General features: G+C 40.1%; 1 protein-coding gene and 1 long non-coding RNA gene across 2 annotated transcripts in view; both read left to right on the plus strand.

Moving 5' to 3' along the window:
• The first annotated feature begins 10614 nt into the window (after positions 1-10614).
• Positions 10615-13384, plus strand: CYTL1 (cytokine like 1). The gene is made up of 4 exons (XM_027686581.1): positions 10615-10894; positions 11001-11045; positions 12435-12563; positions 12727-13384. The coding sequence occupies exons 1-4, from the start codon at positions 10751-10753 to the stop codon at positions 12796-12798; spliced, it is 390 nt and encodes a 129-aa protein (XP_027542382.1). The 5' UTR covers positions 10615-10750; the 3' UTR covers positions 12799-13384.
• Positions 13385-13647: 263 nt separating this feature from the next.
• The window catches only part of LOC113969253, a 40094-nt gene continuing 33535 nt past the window's right edge, over positions 13648-20206 (plus strand). The window contains exon 1 of the long non-coding RNA XR_003534793.1: positions 13648-13726. This is a non-coding gene — a long non-coding RNA (uncharacterized LOC113969253). The remainder of the gene's footprint in view (positions 13727-20206) is intronic.

Raw genomic sequence — 20206 nt, forward strand, 5'->3', positions numbered from 1 at the left:
TAACTATAAAAGGACTACGGTCAGGCACCTTTTCCAAAATGGTTTTACATGTTTTGTATATTGCTCTTTTCCCCTGTGGCTTGATCTGGTAACAAAGAGGTGTATTAAATACAGATGAACAAAAAGATCTGCTCAGAGCTTTCCCTCGTGCTTGCAAGTGCTGATTCCTCTTTAGGGCTACTCAAGCCTTGACACCATGTCTCTCAATGAAGGCTCGGTGTCCTCAAAGAGCAACAAATACCTTTAGCCTTTTCCTAGAAGTTCAACACTTGAGCTTAGAAAATGCATCTCACTAAAGACCTTTTTTTTTGTTCCTACTCCTATCAAAGCATAAAGCTAAACAGAGCCAGTTTACTGGCATCAAGAACCGACAGACTGTGTTTGGAAATGTAGCCCTTTGAAAAGTATGTGTAAAGCAGAATCAAAGAGTCTGCTTTGATCACTTTGATACTTTCATGGATGTTGTTAAGTTTCTTTGACTCCATTTGCTCCATTTCTCTTTGGTGTCAGAGAGAAAATGGTGTGGACAATGCTATCATTCTCTGTCTGGTGCATTGTTTTATTACAGAGGCTCATGTACCTAAATTATGCAATAGGAAGAATTGAAACTGTGTCTTTTTGATGTGAACAAAGTTGATGCCAACCTTTTTTGCTAGTGTACATTTAATGAATAAAATCGGTTGATGTTCTGAGTGCAGTTCATAGCATAGCAGCTGCTGTGCTGCCTGTACATGTGCTTTTCATGTTCCCCAGGAGCAAAACCAGCCTTTCTTGAGAGCACTGTGTAACTGCACAATACTGCTGGCACAGGAGTTTTAATGGTATATTCAATCTAGAGTCCAGTGGGACAAAAATCCTCTGGCCAGTGCATTATCACATCCTTCTCTGGGCTGGACTCCAAGGCCTCCAGCTTCTATTTCAGGCAGCTGTGGGCTCTCTCCTAGAAAGCCATGGACCACCGTCCTGTGCCTCTGCAGCTTCAGTTCTCGTCTCAGTCAAACCAATGGCTACTGGTCAGCCATCAAGGCAGAGCCCAAGCCAAAGTGCAGCACAGAAGGAGAATTTCCACCTTGCCTGGGCTCTGCAGTCCTGATGTGCCTGGATTTCTATTTCTTTGAGACTGGGATGTATGTGTATAGTTGTCTATGGGACCATCTCCCTTTCTAACCCTTATCGCAGAACTTCTCAGTAACAGCCATTGGAAAACAGATTGTGAACAAGGCAGGCTGTGATGGGTCTGGACTGCCTTGAGCCACAGAGCTGACAGCCAGCTTTGGCAGGAGAGCAGGACAAGGACCCAGCTGTTGGAAAAGTAACTAGGGTGGCAAGGAAAGAGAGGTAGAAGGGAAATATCACATATTGTCCCAATTCTCCCATACACTGAATATTCTTGATATTCTTTCTGCACCCAATGCAGTCTAAATTCATCCTCCTCTATTATGGGTGGCCAAAAGTGTATGCAATATGTCAGATGAGCAGATCCCTGCATTTATACCTGCATCGATATCTTCTTGTCCCTGATGGCTGTAACTCCTCTGACACATCTTAAGATTAAATTCACCTATTTCATGGTAATTCTAAATAGTTGCTGATATTTATCCCATGATTAGTGCAAATGTATGTAGTAATTAACTTAGCTTTTTTTTTTTGCACCCTCTATCATCACCACATAATGAGTTCTTGCACTACAGTAGAAATTCTATGCAAAAATGCATAACCAAAAAACATAGCACTATTGGATTTAATTACTTCCATTAATCTGTATTTATTTCTGATATTCTACGTTGATACAGACTCCCAAACGTTTAAGTTATGTCAGTGGAAGGGTATATGATAATACTTGTCACAAAGATAGATGGTGATTAATACAGTAAAGACAACGCTTCAGCTGTGTGTTTTTGTGTTACCAGCAAGTTGTTATTTCCCACAAGATGCTTGGTTATAAGGTAGATGGTGAGTACATTAACTCCAGATAATTTAAGTTAAACACACAGGGGTTTCCTTTAGTATTTACTCAAGATTACTGAGGAATTGGGCAGCCTCTTTCCCTCTTATGCACTCACACATGCTTTTACCGTTTTTGGGCTATTTATTTGAGGACCAACGTTTAACAAAGAATATTTAAATTGCCCCTGCAAACTTTAGCATGCTTTTACTCTTGTATACTCTGTGTATATGTATATCAGAAGGACACTTTATGTTTCAAAAGCAACACTTCTCAGTTTTTTGTGGACAGCTTCTTATTTCAAGAGAGGTTCTCATTTGCAAGGGTAGCCTCAGCTCTCAGCAAGAGAAGTCACTGCAGTGACTCACTAACTCTCATTGCTGATAAGATTGCTTTTTGCTCAAATGCAGTTTGCCTAGTTTTCAGCTTGGGAAACTTCTTTAAATTCACCAGTGACTTTGCCAGCTAGACAACGACAACATTAGAGTGTGAATCACACCATTTCAATGGGCTGATTGTGAAATAAATATGAACAGAAACAGCAGGGGGTAGCTTTTCTTTAGCAGTCACAGTTTCCTTTTCACTATATGCCCTTAAAATGCCCAGGCAGACCATTAGCGGAGGGGAAGATTGATAGAATTACATTTACATTTTAAATCAAGCCAAGTTCTCACTTCCCCAGCCACAACCCTTCTAAAACATCAAACAAACAAACAAACCAAAACAAAGCAAGAAAAGCTGCAGCCAAATAGAAAGGAGGAAAATAAATGTTAATTTGATTAGTCTTCTAATGGAAATTAGTTAATGGTCCAAAATTAAAAGTATAGACAGTTAAGACCTTGGCTTTTCTGTACATGAAAGGCATAACACTGCAACTAGGGTGATTCTTCACTTAAAGTACTTCTCTTTGTGCCATCTCTCAATGCTTTCCTCACTACATTACCCCACTGTAATGCTGTCTCAGTTCTGTATCACTATTTCTCTTTTCTTTTGGGAATAACTATAAAATGAAACTTTATAAAACTGTGAGAGTAAGTAGGTACACTGTTGCTGAGGGAGTCCCACAGGTCACTCTTGGATCTCCCACGACTTTCACACAGGCAGTGGCCGTGAACACCCATCTGTCCCCTAGCACCTGCTGCCCTGTGCAACCCAATGCCAATGTTTAACCCAGTACTGGGTTAACCCAACACCAATTGCTCTCTGGGAAGCTGCCTGAGAACCAGCTGTGCAGGCAGGAGGGGCCTGTTTGGCACCTCATCCTTGCAGATGTTCTCAAAACTACCTGTTGAATGCTGCCTACACCTCACCAGGTGAATTGGGGCAGCACTGCTCTGCCTTTATGGGGACAGTAGGGCAACCTCCAGGTGTAGGCAAGACCCTCTGCAAGCCACAGTCTTATTATCATGTCATATTATCAACTATACCATATACGTACGCAGCTACATTTCATGTATCAACTAATTTTTTTCTTAGTCACCCAACTTAAAACCAAAATAAAAAATACACTTGTAGGGACACTTAGTCATCTGGGAATTCATTACATGTGGTTTAGAAACAGAAGGAGAAGCTTTTTCCATTTTATTTTTACCAAAAGAATTTAAAACATAGAAGTTGTCCAGGTTTAAATGTCAATTGCATCTGAAACACAGTCTGGTGTTAACACCGGTTTCTGATGTGCTCAAATATTTATTTTTCTTTGTTTCAAGGCAAGTTGACAGAACAAAAATATAATTATTAATTTTATTGATTTTCTTAAAGAGAATGAACCTCCTTTCACTTTCATCACTTCTGGATTTTACCTAGTAGAGTAGATCCTCAAATATTCCACCTTATTTTATACATTTTTATTCCATAGAACAATATTTTATCTGTACAAGGTACTTGTCATATCATTTGGTTTCAGGGCACTGCCAAAGACAGCTCTGAATCTGTGTTGTGTCACCAACAGACAGGACTCCAAAAGGTAATACTCCTTCTGAGAAACAAGAAATAATGTGACTGATTTACTCTTACTTTGGCTTCAGGGCTTTCATGCTACTAAGACCAGTGAACTGAACACAAGTTTTAATCTAAAGTGAGAATGTGACTCTAAAGGAATTTGTGACTTATGTTATTGATTTCAGTGATGGTAGGATTTCTTCCACTGTGCTTAAATATAAAACATGAAAAGCAGTGTACAGAAAAGGCAGTAGAACTATGAAGATATGATGTGTTGCGTGGACTTGTACCCTACCTTCTCAGACAGCTGAGATGAGAATTTACGGTACCTTGTGGTTGTTCTAGCTTGCTGGAAGAGCTGTTGTTTGTATCTAGAAATACACACAACAATATAAGCTGTGACGTTTGCAGTTTTCTAATCAAGAATAAGTAGAAAACTGTGCCTGCTAGCATGCTAAGCAGCTACTAAAAAGCTTCTGTGCAGGCTGTAGATGAGCAGAGAAGCCTCTATGGATTCCCGTTTGGCTTGGATTGTTATACAGAGCTACACTTTAAGTCTCATCCATTTATTTTCTTTTAGTGACATAATTCTTCTGAAAGGTAGAAGAATACTAGTCCTAGAAAATACAGTCCCTCATCTCCTTGCGTATTAACCACAGTGTAGACAAGAGCTCCTTGAGGGACAGCAGAGAGCTTAGACCTTGCATTTTTCAGAATTTGAATTCCCGAGTGGGCTTGTATCAGGGACAAGTTTGGTAGATGAATACATTTATTTGTATCATCTCTGATTCACTCCTTAGTGCCTGACATAATTTTTCATCACAAGGGTAATTAGGGATGGTGGGAAGCTGACCAGCAATGATAAGACCTGTAGCTATCTGCCACATTTACATGTGAGATAGAAAGAGGAGGATGGAGGGCAAGGGCAGAGCAGGAAAGCATGAATAACTTGAAATATTGCTGCTCTAGACCTGAACAAGGCTCCCTCTCTGAAACCCTGTTATTTCAACCCTGACTTCAGTATTAATAAAGAATGGTATTACATTGGGATAACTCATACATGTGAGTGGTCTCGAAGCCCAGACAGAGTACAGACAAGGCACTTATGTCCTGCTGGGATGAGGCTGCTCTCCTGCCCCCATGGCTAGACAGGGAGCTGGGCTAAAAGTACCACTGTTATTTCACCAGAGAGGTCTGCAAGTTACTCCAAGCTAAAATTGTCTTTTTCTTAACAAGACGGTGAAGGCTTAAGACTCTAAATCCTGCATTACTTGAATCAATACGCCTTGCAGTCACTGAAAAGAGTATCCCTGACAGGGCTAAAACCGCGTAATCTCCCGTCTCCCTGGTGCTGATGGCTGTGTTCCCGCAGCGTCTGTGGGAAATACCATTATCCCCATTATGGAGGCAGCAGCCAAGACAGAGACAAGCCAGGCTACGTTTGCAATACAGTGAGAGAGATTTGTGCGGATATCTCTGAGCCGTCCTGAGCGCTGCCATCGCCCCGAGCTCCTTTACCCTAGGGGATCGAGGGTACTGCTGCACAAGCCCCTGCTCTGCTCCAAAGGCAAGTTGGACACCACTTACAGAGAGGGCTGGTAAGCACAGACAGTGTCAGTGATTTGGTCACTGGTCTGAGGCAGCACATAGAAATTATTCCTGTTCCCTAGCCCTGCTGGGCTGTCCTGTCTCTGTCCTGGACCATTTCCATGTGTTTTACTGCAGGGAAACTGCCCAGTGCCAGGTTCATGCTAGCTAGACGTACAGATTTCAGAACATCTAATTACTTTTTCAGACCCAGATGGCTTAGCTGTTTCTGTAACCATTTTCTTTAAGAACAGGCTTTTGAGCAGTAGCATCAGTTTCCCCAGTATATATGTAAATTTTAAAAAATAACATCAGCAGTGAAGAAAAAAGAAACCTGTACCACTGAGTAAGCGAAGAGGACTTTTGCTTAATTGTCATGGGGAAATGGTATTGCAACAGCAGCCCAGTGACAGCTCTGAGATCCTGCCTGCTTTGTCCATTGCCCACAGCTTGGCCAAGCCATGCAGATCACCAGCAGAAACCTATTGCTATCATAGAACAGAAAATAAGACACACTGAATTACCCCAGCTTCAAATGCAGGCACACTGCCATACCTGATTTCCCTTCTGTGCCAGGCAGCTGGCAGCCTTGTGCACCAGCACCCTCAAGACTCAGGGTAAAATGTGAGGCTGCACAACCCCTGTACCAAAATTCAGTCCTGATGTCTACAAAAAGGCTCAACAAAATGTACTGTTGCACAGCAAGGAATAACAGGTAAGACCTTAACCAACAGGCCAGGGTTTCCAAAAAGCCTGGTCTTGAGATGAAAGCATGTAGGACAGTTCAGCCCTGCCCTGAAGCAAGAAGTGGCACCTTTCCCACAACAATGAGCTGAGTCACAGGGCTTTGAAGCACTGCTTAAATACACAGGGCTTCCTCTGTTTTACTGTTTTTATGTTTTACTTTACCTATTTTTCAGAAGCTCCTTTCAGATGCTGCCTCATGGCAGTCCCTGACTATTTTAAAATAAACATTTTCATTAAACAAGTGGATTTTGGTACTGGGAAATCACCAAGTTGAAAGGGCTTTTGTCAAAGTTGGTGGAGCCCCTGTTAGACTGTTCAAACATGGGAGGAATTTCTGCCTGCATAGTGAGTTCTTTGACTTTTCGAAAAGTATTATTTTTCGAGTTTTCAGTAACTTGGAAGCAAAAAAACAACATAGTTCTTAAAAAAATATATAAATATATACACAGTTATGTCATGATAGGCTTCTAAGTTTCCTCTCAGCCCATATGTCTGCTTTTGCCATGGAATATTCTGTACATAAGAGTAAATAAATGCACTGTAAATAGCACTCAGACATGTAGTGACATCATCAGCCTCAAGAGTTAAAGCAAAACTCAGAGAGTGTGTGTCCTGAGCTCTGGAAGCCCCCATATGCTCACTGGATGGAAGAGCATGATAAGGATGTGTCTATGCAGGAGATGTCTGTAACATGATGATCATAGTCAATATGGTGGTACTGATTATCTCCCGCTGTGCTCCCTTCTAATGGCAGCCTAAGAGTTGTCCCACAGACTAGAAGAGTTGCAAATAGCTGCTTCTCCATAGAGGCAATCCTTAGGCGAGTTTTGACTAATATATTTTGATCTTTTGCCCCTTCCCCTCCTGTACCTCTAAATTCTATTTCCACGTCCATTTGAATATTGCCTCTAAGATGCTATTAGCCTTTGTGAAGAACAGCTTGTATCTCCCCGTGAAAGACCTTCTCTGCCCAAGGCAGGGAATGCACCAGAATTAATGAGTGGCTTTGCATAAGTGACTGGATAAAAACAGTCACTGAAAAGATTCTGGAGTTTCAAGGGCTTTGGTAACTGTGCCAGATGCCTTAGACTGAAAGAACTTCCAGTGCCTGGTGTCACTTGCAAGTCCTACTGACACCAGTGAGCTTCTTGGAGAAAAAGAATTTATTTACCCATGTCTGAAACAGAAGCTGAATGTACTCAGAGATCGAGGATAATCTTGCTGATGAGCTACAAACAGAAAATAACTGAGAAAGACTATTTGTCTTTTTTTAACTGAGTTGCATATTCTGCATGCTGAGATGGGTGGTAGTACTGATGAGCTAGTAGATATTGGGAAATACTCCTTTGGGTCAGAGTCAACTGTGCAAGTAATCTGGCGCAGGGAAAAGATGTAGGTGAGGAAATTAAACTCCAGTCTGAGTTTTTTCAGGAAAAAGAACAACTGGCATTTCTGATGTTAGCTAATTTTTTAAACTGTTTGAGTAGATATCCATCACAAATGACTTTCCTTGACTTAGTTTATACGGAATCAAAGAGAAAACACAAGGCAGGAATACTGCAGCTGAGCAAAAACTTCAAAACAAATTACTTTAGCTATTTTTCCCCTTCACAAAATAGTAATTTTTTTTAATTTGATTAAATGTTTTGGTGCAGCCTTTGCTCTCCTAAGCCATCCTTAGCAGCAGCTTGGTTACTTACTTCTTGTACTGGGAGAGCATTTATGCTGTTCAGAAAACTGCTGTTCTGGCAGAGCAAATACATTTTAGCAGCTTACCAAATGTGAATGTGATAGAAGGTTAATATTTCATTCCTACCCTCAGCTATTCTTTACAGTAATGAGATGGTGATTAAGAGTCTGTTTCTCTACCAGCAAGACTCACAGTCAGTAGCATCCTTTCCTTGGACTTTCACTGGGTAGCTGTGTTTAGATCTATGATCCAGCTGCTTGGGGCCATCTCAAGATGATTCCTGTTTCCCTCAGGCGTCTTCATTCAGTTGTCCAGGCAAATCCCTTTCCTGAAAATAGAACCCAGTAGCCCATTCTCCAAGGTCAGTCCTAAAATCTCCACATCCAGGACTCCCAGCTCTTCTTTCCTCTCCAAGGATCTACCACTCTAACATTCAGGAGCACATTACTAAACCAACTGTTTCTTATGAAGGCAAAGAAGTGTGTAACAAGATAGTAGAATGTAGCTCTCTTCTCCTGTTTCCTCCAGGTGTTTTGGTGGATTTAACTCACAGTCTTCTGCAACATACAGAGTACTTATTTTTCCCCAAAACTAGTTTCCCACCTTCCAGTGAGCCTTCCTGGTCTAGTACAATGTCAGAGGACTGCAGTACTTCACCAGATGCGTAATTGTTTTGGTTAATACCTCACTGAAATCAGAATTTAAAAAGTTGGGGGGTGGCATAACTTTCAAAATAACCAGTTCTTCATTCAAGGGTACCTCCATTTTACAGGACAATTAACATATAAAACAACATATGTTCGGCTTCAGGCCTGCATCCCAGCATCTGGATTTCTCTGCTCCGTCTGGCATCTAATAAAAGAACAGAACCTCATAAATTCAACTCAGAAAGCAAAATAGTTTTTATAGATTTATGACAGCCATATAGAGATGTATTTGCTCTATTTGAGACCATGAATATGTAAGTACACTGGACTTCCCAAGCAGTCATAACAAACCCTATTGTTTAGATTGATAAATTGTGAGCATTTGCATAGAATCATAGAATCATAGAATGGCTTGGGTTGGAAGGCACCTAAAGATCATGTAGTTCCAACCCCTCTGCCATGGGTAGGGACACCTTTCACTAGACCAGGTTGCTCAGAGCCCCATCCAACCTGGCCTTGAATACTTCCAAGGACAGGGCATCCACAGTTTCTAGGGGAAATCTGGTACAGTGCCTCACCATCCTCACAGGAAAGAATTTCTTCTTAATATGTAATCTAAACATATTCTTTTTCAGTTTGAAGCCATTCCTCCTTGTCCTTTTCACATGCTCTTGCAAAAAGTCCCCCTCCATCTTTCTTGTAGGCTCCCTTCAGCAGCACAGGTGAGGCTGACAATTGGTAATTCCCAGGATCTTCCTTTCTACTCTTTTTAAAGATGGGTAAAATTTTTATCCTTTTCCAGTCACCTGGGACTTCACCTGACTGCCATGACTTTTCAAATATCGTGGAAAGTGACTTGGCAACTACATCAGCGAATTCCCTCAAGACCCTGGGATGCATCTCATCAGGTCCCATAGTCTTACGTACATTCAGGTTCCTCGGGTGGTCATGAACCGGATCTTTACTTACAGTGGGAATCACTTTGCTCTCCCAGTCCTCATCCTGCTGTCCATCCACTTGAGAAGTGTGGAAAGAGAGGTTGCCATTGAACACTGAGGCAAAAAACTTGAGTTACTCAGCCTTTTCCTCATCTGTTGCTAAGAGTTTACCACCATTGTTTATGGGGGGGTACACATTCTTTGACCTCCCTTTTCTGGTTAACATACCCAAAGAAGCCCTTCTTGTTATTCTTTGCATCCCTTGTCAGGTTCAGTTCCAGCTTCAGCTTGGCTTTCCTCACCCCATCCCTACACAACCAAACTTCAGCTCTATACTCTTCCCAGGTTACCTGTTCTGTTTCCACTGCCTGTGCATTTGCTCCTTTCCTTTAGTTTGACCAGCAGGTCCCTACTCAGCCGTGCTTGCCTCTTGCCTTCCTTGCCTGGTTTCTTGTTCCTGGGGATCACTAACTCTTGTGCTCTATGGAAGACTTCCTTAAATATCTACCAGCTCTGTTCTGCTTCCCTTGTCCCTCAGGGCAGTTTCCCAGGGGATCCTATTGACTATCTCCTTGAAGAGCTGAAAGTTTCCCTTCCTAAAGTTCAGGGACCTAACTTTACTCCTTATCTGATCCATATCCATCAGGATCACAAACTCCACTAATGCATGATTAAGTTAAATGAGAAAATTATACTAGACCTGGGAGTTTTCCTTTAAAACCATATTTCAGAGTTTTTGAGGATGATAAACAGGCCTGATTGATACCATCAACATGACACCCATCCTGGAAGAATTTCTCTCTATCTACGGCCTATGTAGTCCCACAGCTGTACATTAGGTTCTCAAAAACCAGATGCATGTGTCAAAGCACATACAGGATCAGGGCCTATGACACTTTGATAACCCTGGGGTTTTTCTTACACATATTTCTGTTGTTTGAGATGCACACTGGGTTGTTTTCTTTCTGGAATGAAAAGTGCCAGTGGTGTTTGTTTTTATTACTCTCATTCCCTCCTTCCCTGTTCCAGGCAGGAAAGCACTAGCAGCTCTGTCTCATAGGTTGGCAGGAAATTTAAGAAGGCAGTAAGCTGCTGCTTGGACCACCCCCAGGCTTTTTTTTTCCTGTTGATGCAGGAGACTATTTAATTGAGGGCTGATTTGTCAAACTTACTCGTCGATGCTCACCAGTACCTGATTAAACACTGACGGTGATTCTTTCCCTTCCTTCCTCCTCTTTTGGACAAACACCCCACAATGAAGATGCTGCTGAGCCTGATTGCTCTGCTCTCTGCAGCCCTGCTAGTCAGTGCAGCCCCTCCGACTTGCTACTCGAGGGTGTTGTCTCTGAGCAAAGAAATCACAGAGTCCTTTAAGGAGTTGCAGACCTCCAAAGATGTGGTGAGTCCACCTAAAAATTGCTCCTGCACAGAAGCTGCAGGTTGCTGCTTTTGACACGGGTTTCTCTCAAAACAAAATTGCAATGGGTGTTTCTTCTTTCCTGCAGGACTCGTGTGTGGAGACACTGCCCAGGCTGTACTTGGACATACATGTAAGTTTGCACACTTCTTTCTTACTGCTGTGCAGTAAAAGCAGTTTATGAAAAGTGAGAATAATTCTTAAGATTGTACCCCAGAAAAGTGGTTTAAAAGGAATTTTTAAAAGCTTAATTAACCAGAGAGATGAGTGACCAAAAAAAAAATCTTACTTTGAATCTTATTAAAATCCCTTTGGACTTTCTAAGATTTTACTTGATAAAAAAATGAGGAAATCAATATTTTTAAGTGATTGCCATATGTACATCATTAATTTACTGTGGCAGAGCCTTTTCAGAAGTTAAATACATGCAACAAAGTTTTGAATAATAGTTTTAAAAAAAAAATGCAGAATAAAATTTCTTCACTTAATAAATCTACTTAAATTTATATCCTGAGTGTTTTCTGGTAGTTTTAATAAAATAAGTAATAAAATAATAATGTTGTTTCAATTAAAAGAAGTGCAGGAATACCTTTGCTGACTTTTTCTGGTTTAAACAGCCACATGTTGAATCCAGAAAGAAAATGTGCCTGAGGATATGGAAGTGTGATACTCAGAAAAGACAGCAGTAGTCATCTTCCAGCAAAGACAAAATAACCTCCTGCACACACAGTTAATGTCATAGTGTTCTGCCCTGGGATATTTGATATATTTTGCTTCTTTTCCCAGTGCTTCACTGAGTAAATAAAAAAAAAATCAGACAAAACAAATGTCTGACACGTTTTTCCAGAAGCAACTACACCATCAAGTCTTATAATTTAGTACCTCTAGATGCCAGTTCCAGAGCTGCCAGTGTTTTACATTATTGCAAAGGCCAAGCAATGTGAGTCCAGTGCCTCAGTTTCCCTTGCCTTAAACAAGAGCTGGGGTATTTATTTACCTGCTTCACAAGGACATTGTGAAATTCATGTCGTCTGTGCTTTATTTTGATAACACAAATTTTGAGGTAAAAATTACTCTGAAAAAATCTTGACTGGTAGTCGTGGTATTGCCTATTGTACAGGAACAGAACAATCAAGTCTGTGAGATCTTGATAATCGGTTCATTAGCTAAATCAGGCGCTCTCTTAAAAGTGATACAGTGCACCTATTCTTTAGATAACTCCACCTACTACAGGAACAGATTTGATTGCATTGGCACTGCTGCCTCCTAAAGCATGTGAGAAAGAAGCTGGCAGACCAAGACTGTATACATCCACTTTTCCAAGCACTTATTTGGACAAAACATCTTTGTTATGAAATATTGACAGTGAATTTTCCTGACTAAAGGTTACATAGATTACATGCACATAGAGGTAGGAATTCAAGGTTCTCACATAAGCAGTAAGAATTTTGGAAGTGGTGGACGAGGAACATAAATCTGTGTTTGTGCTGGGTTACACAGACCTCTTTTGCGTGTTTTGCAGAATTACTGTGTGTTGGCAAAGCTTCGTGATTTTGTGGCCTACCCCAGATGTGATACAGTGCTTGAAGTGAATGAGCTGAAGGAAAAAGCCCGGAGCCTGTACACCATCTTGATCTCCTACTGCAGAAGGGTAGGTCAAGATGCATCAACATGGCCTCTGCTTTTAGCCCTATCTGTCTCCACACTGTTCCCTAACCAGCAAAACTGGATGAAGCCTGAGCTTCTCAACATTGTGTTATCTTCTGCCTTCCTCCTTATAAATGTTAGCCTTATTTTTTTGTTTGTTTCTGCAGGATTTGGTGTTCCTCACTGATGATTGTAATGCGCTGGAAATTCCCATTGAACACTCCATCACTGAGAGCTAAAAGGGAGTTAACTCAAAAGTTGTACCCAGGAAATTTTCGAGATCAAGAGTCAAAATATATATGTATGCAGTCTACAACATTAACAACTAAGATCTTTTTCAAGCACACTAGCAATATTATCTCAGACCTACCCATTTTTCTCCACCTTGGCAGGAAATGAATTGCATGCCTTGCATACCTACTGAGCTGCTAGGGAACGTACCATTAGGGAGCAGTTTTTCATTTGGCAAGGTATGATATTTCAGCTTAGCCAAATGTATAAAGTATGTTTTGTTTAAACATCAGAAACTAGATATTTTTTTTTTTACTCTTTTACAAATAACTAGACTTGTACAAAGAAAACACTTTATGATTAACATTCTATCCTGACTTAGATGTTCTTTTTTTATTAGATGGGCATGGAAAGGACCATATTTGTTTTTCTTAGTGTATTTGATGGAAGAAGTGTAACTCCATGCTGGCAGATTTCTCTGCCTTTATAGTTCATATATGTATGTTGATAGTTTTTGATGTCAGATTTGTGAGGATGGAGGTGAAAGTAATCTGTCTCCGTGGAAAACTAAATAAAAACAGTCTTATAAAACAAGATGCTTGTGTTACAACATGTCTTTCAAGATCAAGCTGAAAGGTGTCATTCTTGAAAACTTTTCACAGTCACTTGCAAGTTGTTTTTCACAGCATAAGCTTTGTTTCCATAGCAATGCAAACTTTGCTGTGTCTGCATGATCTGACAATGTGTAAATTTCTACTGGGAGAATTTTTCCATACTGCAAACAATTTCCTTAATGAAATTAGTGATTTGGGGGTTTTCAATAGAGTTTCTGTGTTGTAAAGCTTGCATTGTGACCTGGCAAGCAAACTGCAGAGCAAGACGTGTTTCCTTTTCTGCAGAAGCCCATACTACGCTGTCCCTAGAACCGGACCTTGGGTAAATGTACAGGTAACCGTGGTATTTCTGCCCCTGCTGCTTTCCTGTCTCAAGGACACACACTTTCCAAAATGGAGTATTTGATGAGGATTTTCTCATGGATCTTCTCATGACTCCTCATTGTTTTTCTTTATCAAAGAAAATAAGTCTTCCCTAGACATTTGGTGGAACTCATGATCCTAACTCCAGATTTCTCTTGTAATATTCCTACTCTTTTTCAACCACTTTCAAAATATATTTTCTCCTGTTTCAGGCTGATTATCTCTGTGAAGAAAATGTAGCCTAGTTTATTTAGGACAAAATATCTTGCAAGAAGTCTTTGGAACTGGAAACAGAGTAGAAATCTTTATTTGCACTGTTTTCATTAGTAACTTTAGCTTTTTCATGACTGACAAGGACACGCTGTCTGCAAAACACTCTTAGCATGGCTACTTACCAACAGCTCCATTCTATGCTGTTACATCCTAGTTCTGCAGAAGCTGAGAAAAGTAAGTAGATGCTTTGGGGACTGTACATACTTGAATGGACTTTAAAAGCCTATCCTCCATTTGTAGATGCTGTATATTTTATTCCCAGAATCAGGTTTGTTTGATCAGTGGTGTGCTTTTAAAACAAGTATATTCCCTATGGTTTATGCTGTGACTCTCTCTATGTCTCATATGTCATTTTTAATGGAAAGTGTGCTGAAAGCAAAGCTATGCTCTTTCAGTTCACAGTAACCTGCTGTCATTCAGACTGTCTTAATGAGATTTGTGATTAGATGAACCCTTTTTATCACTATGTCTTTTTCCAGGTTGTCACAGTCCAGGGGGGGAAAGAAACTGATAAAGAGATCTAATTCACTTTTAATTTGCCAAGAAAACATCCGCTTCTCCCTTTAAGTAAGACATTAAATTTATCAACTTTTTAATTTACCATTATGCCAGGTACATAAGGAGCAGTGGAGCCATTCATGCAGCTGAGCATTTATTCCTGCAACACAGCAGTTCATGCTCATTAGGGCCCTGGCCAACAGGGAGACTGTGGGGGGATTAAGAAGGACATATTTGTTGTAATTTGGCAACTGGCATCTTGCCTAGTTATTGCAGAATATTACTAAAAGCACATCATTAAGAAACTGCACTCAGTTTTTACAGTCATTAGGGAAGAATTGCAGAAAAACAAAGCATCTGTTCTGTTTTCCTGCCTGTTGAAGGAGGTTTGTTGTAAGGAGCAGTCAATACTAGGACTAGGCTTTCTTTTGTGGACTTCTCTCTCTCTGTAAGAAGTCTCACTAAAGACCTGCCCTAGGACTGGTAAACTCTCCCTTATATTATCAAAGGGAATCCCAAGGCCCTGGGGACTGTCTCTGCAAAACTATTAAAAAAAATTTATTTCCAATTTTGCTAAAAATTTATAGATCAATTTTACTAGAACCAACTCTTTTCCCTTCTTTTTTTCCAGTCTTAGTTAAATGGGTTTTACTTAAGTGGGCACTCTGTTCACTTAACTCCTCATACACTGTTTTTTGGTGAAATCAGGAAATCTTTGAACAGATAATTAGATCATTCAAGGTGGTGAGGTTCCACTGGATACTGTGTGACTTGCTACTAATTAATGTGGTATAAATCTCACGAATTTTTTTTTTAAGCAAAGGAACAACATTAATGCAGCATTGAGGAGGGATCTGATCTTTCAGGCTGTACACTTTACACTTTGAGCAGAGCGTTAGTTTGTGCAAACACCAGGTTTAGGAGTGCCCATTTGCCCATTGCACTTTTTTCAATACTTGTGGTATTTATGGGTTGCGCTAATGGGATGCTGACAGAGATTTTCAAAAAATTTGCTACAAAGCTAAAGTCTTGTAAATAATGTCACCTTTCAAACATTTAACCACTGGACTTTGACCAACATTTTTTTTTTCCACATTAAAATCTTCTCATTTTTGGAGTGTATGGAATTGCAAGTGAAAATTACAATTGACAAACTACAGCAACTTCATTTGTGCAACATTTTGGATTCACACTTTTAAGTTTCCTATGGCCAGGAACCCTGGCTATCCCAGGTAGCAGTTGGCCTGAAAGACTTTTATGAAAAAGTTGGTCTAGAAAGCCCACAACAATTCAAATCAATCCATTCCAGAACTCCTTTTGTTACAAAGTTTTACCTGGTACCCAATTTGCCCTCTCAAAATTTAAATCCTTTGCTTCCTTATTTGTTCATCACAAAAATGGGGATTGGATTGTTATTTTTTTGTCTTTGCAGCAGGTATTGGTATGCTGAAAGACTTCTGTCTCTCCCTATTCTACAAATCCAATTCTTTCAATCTTTCTTCATTGGTCAGAGGTCTAGAAAACATGTCCTTTCTTGTTGCCTTTTTTCTATCTCTATTCACTTGGCTCCCATCTCTTTTGAAACACAGTTCTTGAAGTTAAATATAGACATCCAGCTGAGGCTTTATCAGTGTCAAGTGGTGTAGAAAGAAAGATTTATCAGTAACGTTGTGAAAACAGTAGATTACAAAAGAAAAATTATCTCCAAGTGTCTGGAGACAATGTTTTACTTTTTTATTTGAATTTTAAGATAAATATAGAAAGTTAGAGTACAAGCTGGTCTCATTACTCTATAACAAAGAAAATGTTTTGAGGAAAACAAAAAATAAACAAACAAAAACAACAGATAATGAAATACAATGACTGCTTCTTTTGCTGTCCTGTCCTAACTACTGAACACTTGCCTTCCTAGTCAGAGTGACTGCAGCTAAGTTGCTTTTTGGCAATGGTCTCTGGTCCATGCTATCCTCTAGACCACATCCAAAATTTGTTTAGAAGAGTGGCATCTGCCCCAGGTCAAAACTGTGTCCAGAACTGTTATAACAATTTCTGGGTATAACCAGGCGTGTTTCAACACCCGGAATGTTCCTAACACTAAGCAAATAAATAAAAGACTGATTTTGGAACAAAGTGGTTCAGTCATTCTCCTGAGAGAAGAGCCGTGCTTTCCAGACTGTTAATGCATTTCATACCACTATTGAATTCAAACACAAAACCTGAAGCAGCCCAGGGAACAAACTCCAAATCTTCCCAGTTTCCTTATGATTTTCCCACTGAATAAGTACCGGATAAATGAGTTGGAAAGGTGTTATTCCTATTGAGAGAGAAAGGGAAGCAAGAATGTAATTTTAACAAGCCAAGGTCAGACAGAACACTAATGACCTAGAAAGGGAAAAAATGTTATTTGGACATCACAACTTTTTTCACTTGTTTGTTTTCCATTGATTAATACAGTAGGATCTTTTTCTGCAGTTGCAGAATTTAAGCTATTTTTTTTCCACTGTGAGGTCTCTGAGGTCCATAAGTGTTTGGCTGTTCCTGTCTTCTTATGACAGCTAGACAGCCAGAAGATGGGGGCTTGGAAAGCTGGGGGCTTGGAAAACAGGCTGTTTATCAAAATTTATTGCTTGATCAGGACACAGAGGCGAGGTCAAGGGAGTAAAGAAATACACTGTTCCATATTCTCCCTCTTCTAGTGAATAGGTTTATAACCCAAATCACAAGCCATATATCTGGGATTTACTTGCATTTGATGCCTCCAGGCATCTCTGTCTCTTAGTAGCTGTGAAGTGTACTGCTTGCCTTAGTGTCCTCTGAAATTTTAATATAAAGCCATAATTAATTTTTTTAATTTTTAATTTATTTTTTTATGAGACCTGCAAACTCAGTTCTAGACTAAAGTATGTCATGAGTACCTTTTATTCAGCCTTTACATGAACCAGGATGCATATCTTGGGCCTAAGCCATGTCCAACTATTGCAATTCAGTTGGCTGGGCTAAGCCATACCTCCTTCTGGGGGTATGGAAGGCAGTTGCATTTATGTAGCACTTTCCTTCACTCACTGTTTTTATCCCCTTTAAACACTACTGCCTCATTTGTGTTAAATATCTGAATGTGCAGCACCAAAGAAGTCCTAGGAGCCTGTGTCCTAAGCTTTGCTGAGCTTGTATGGACACTAGGAGAAAGTCTCTGGCCAAATTACTTCCAACAGGCGTTACACATGCCATCTCTGAAATCCTCTTCATCAGAGGTAAAAGATGTCATGAAGTGATGCATGAAAAAGGAAGAAGGACAGCATGACAGTCTGCAGGTGAAACAAGGCTAGGTAAACTTTCACCATCACCACAAAGAGCAAGCAGAAGGTCAGAGCCACATCTTCCCCCTCTCCCATGCCCCAACTCACTGCTCAGCACTGGGGAGAACAAGTGGACTTATCCAGTTGCCTATGATAAACTTGACATAAACCTTGTCATTTTGCCATGACCTAAAGAGTCAAGTTTTCAGCTGATCCTAAGGGTCACTTGGCCACTTTGGCTGAAAACAGAGCAAAGAATGGGGATGGTAGCAAAGAAAAAACAGGCAAGAGCATCCTGCCCCTCTGTTTGTACAAAGAAAGATACTTCCGTTTGCACAAAACTGTTTTCCTCAAACAACTGCACTGCATCAGTCTTGCTCCATTCTCCTGTAATAGCATTTTATCACTTATGTCCTCACAAAGCAGACTTATGCAGAAGAGAAATTATGCAAATAAAATAATTTCTAATCATCACTGTCTTCAAAGGAGGACAACAAAAAGTTGCTCTCAAGAAAATCCATTGATAAGGATAATTATACAATTAGGCTTTCTCAGTCATCTCTTCATATATACAGTAATTACTTTCAACTTAGAATCTTTTATCAGCATGGCATAAAAATCTGGATACAGATGTAGACAGGTGAAGAAAATATCATGAAGTGTTTTATTCACATTAATTACACCTCATAATATCTCTGACAACTCAGAAAGAGATTATTAAATTCAGGCATTGAAGCCTTTAAGCAGACTGCTTATTTTATTATTTAAATGTGTTTTTGAGGATCTAAGTATGAACACTGGGACACAAACATCTTGCCTAGGATCAGACAGCAAATTGATGACAGTGCCAAAAATAAAGCAGATGCCTTTTGAGCCTCCTCCTCTCCACTCTGAGTACTGCCTCTAGCATGTCTTCACGGAGTTTGGGTGTGGCTCTTGTATTTACTGACAACCAGCATTTTACATGGCAATCAAACAGATTACTATTTTATTATTTCTGGCAAGCTTTTGACCAAAGCTAAGTTTGTGGTCCAAATTTAAAATGAATTCCTATTACATATGCCAGAACTGGTTTGAAGAACTATTTTGTCCCTGTTAAAGATCTTGTCAAGCCAAAGAAAGGGCAGTCTAGTCTTTGCAATATGCATCTCCCAGTGACTTGCACAGGACATATGATATTGAAAAGCAAAGACCTGATGGTCACAGTGAAATGTACTTTACAAATTGCCTTTTGGAAAGAACATAATCCAGAATTCAGCAGCAAACAATAACTTCAGAACAGCCATGGATTCCTAAAAAATGTTGAAATCCTGATAACAGTTTAACCTGGATCACTGAAAGCACAGTGATTCAATACTAATGCCTTCAAAAGCCAGTTCTGCAGCCACCACCACTGAGACCATATGATGCAACTGTCTCCATAAACTTTGCATGTTTAGAGTCAGCCACCAAGACAGATTGTGTGATAAGGCCCCACAGCTCTTCTCTCTTTTACCTGGGTGATCAGATGCAATTTCACACACCACTGCTGAGCAACCAGTGAAAGTCAAGAGGCCTGTTAGGATCACAGTCGACAATTCTAATTAAAAAATGAAGGAAAGGAATCAACACTTGCAAGAGGTGTTAACTGTAGTGTTACAAATACTAGTATTTTAAGTGTGATTCGTACTGTCAGGATATGTTACCAAGAGTTTATGATAGCAATCAGATCAAATACTTATGTCAGTCAATGGGAAGCTCTAGCAGGCAGTGATATTGTCTTTGCAAATATTTGCAACTATGCAATCAACATCAGGATCTTACACACAAATATGCAGTGTAGCTAATGGTATGTTCTGTCACACAATTGCTGTGGGACTGGATGCACTGTGGGATTTATTCACTGGGGAACCATTATAAAGAAACATATGAAAGGATAAAGAAATCAAAAACCCACTGAAATATCCATATGTTAGCGATGCTGAAAGGTTACTCAAAGTCTAGGTCCAGACTCCATACCTAGACACATGCTGCAAAATACCCTTATGCCATGCAGTTTGCATTGTTCTCACTGGACATTTCTGGTACTTTGGTTCTGCTACCATCTGTTGCAAAACCCATCTGATGTGAGCAACAATAATTTTTCTCTTCATTCCTGCAAAGTTTCAATTCCACCCTTTCTTCACTGTTTCAGAATGCAGGAATTTCCTTAAATCATAAGCTACATTTATTTGGGCCAAACTGCAATAGCTCTTCCTCATAGGTAGTAATCAGACTCAGTGTTGCCACTTGCCAGTTCCTTGACTCTAGTGATCACAGATATCTGGCTACAGATCTGTTGCTCCATCGCGGAGCAGCTGCACAGCCATGGCATGGTGCTGTGGCAGGGCCCG

This window comes from Neopelma chrysocephalum, unplaced genomic scaffold, assembly GCF_003984885.1.
Source record: "Neopelma chrysocephalum unplaced genomic scaffold, ASM398488v2 Primary Assembly neopelma1_71, whole genome shotgun sequence".
Taxonomy (NCBI): Eukaryota; Metazoa; Chordata; class Aves; order Passeriformes; family Pipridae; genus Neopelma; species Neopelma chrysocephalum.

Bases quoted from the DNA above. Each gene is read 5' to 3' on its own strand.
- CYTL1 (XM_027686581.1), top strand. From the start codon at position 10,751: ATGAAGATGCTGCTGAGCCTGATTGCTCTGCTCTCTGCAGCCCTGCTA. The intron at 10,895-11,000 runs GTGAGTCCACCT...TCTTTCCTGCAG, and splicing joins TGCAGACCTCCAAAGATGTG to GACTCGTGTGTGGAGACACT. The intron at 11,046-12,434 runs GTAAGTTTGCAC...CGTGTTTTGCAG, and splicing joins GGCTGTACTTGGACATACAT to AATTACTGTGTGTTGGCAAA.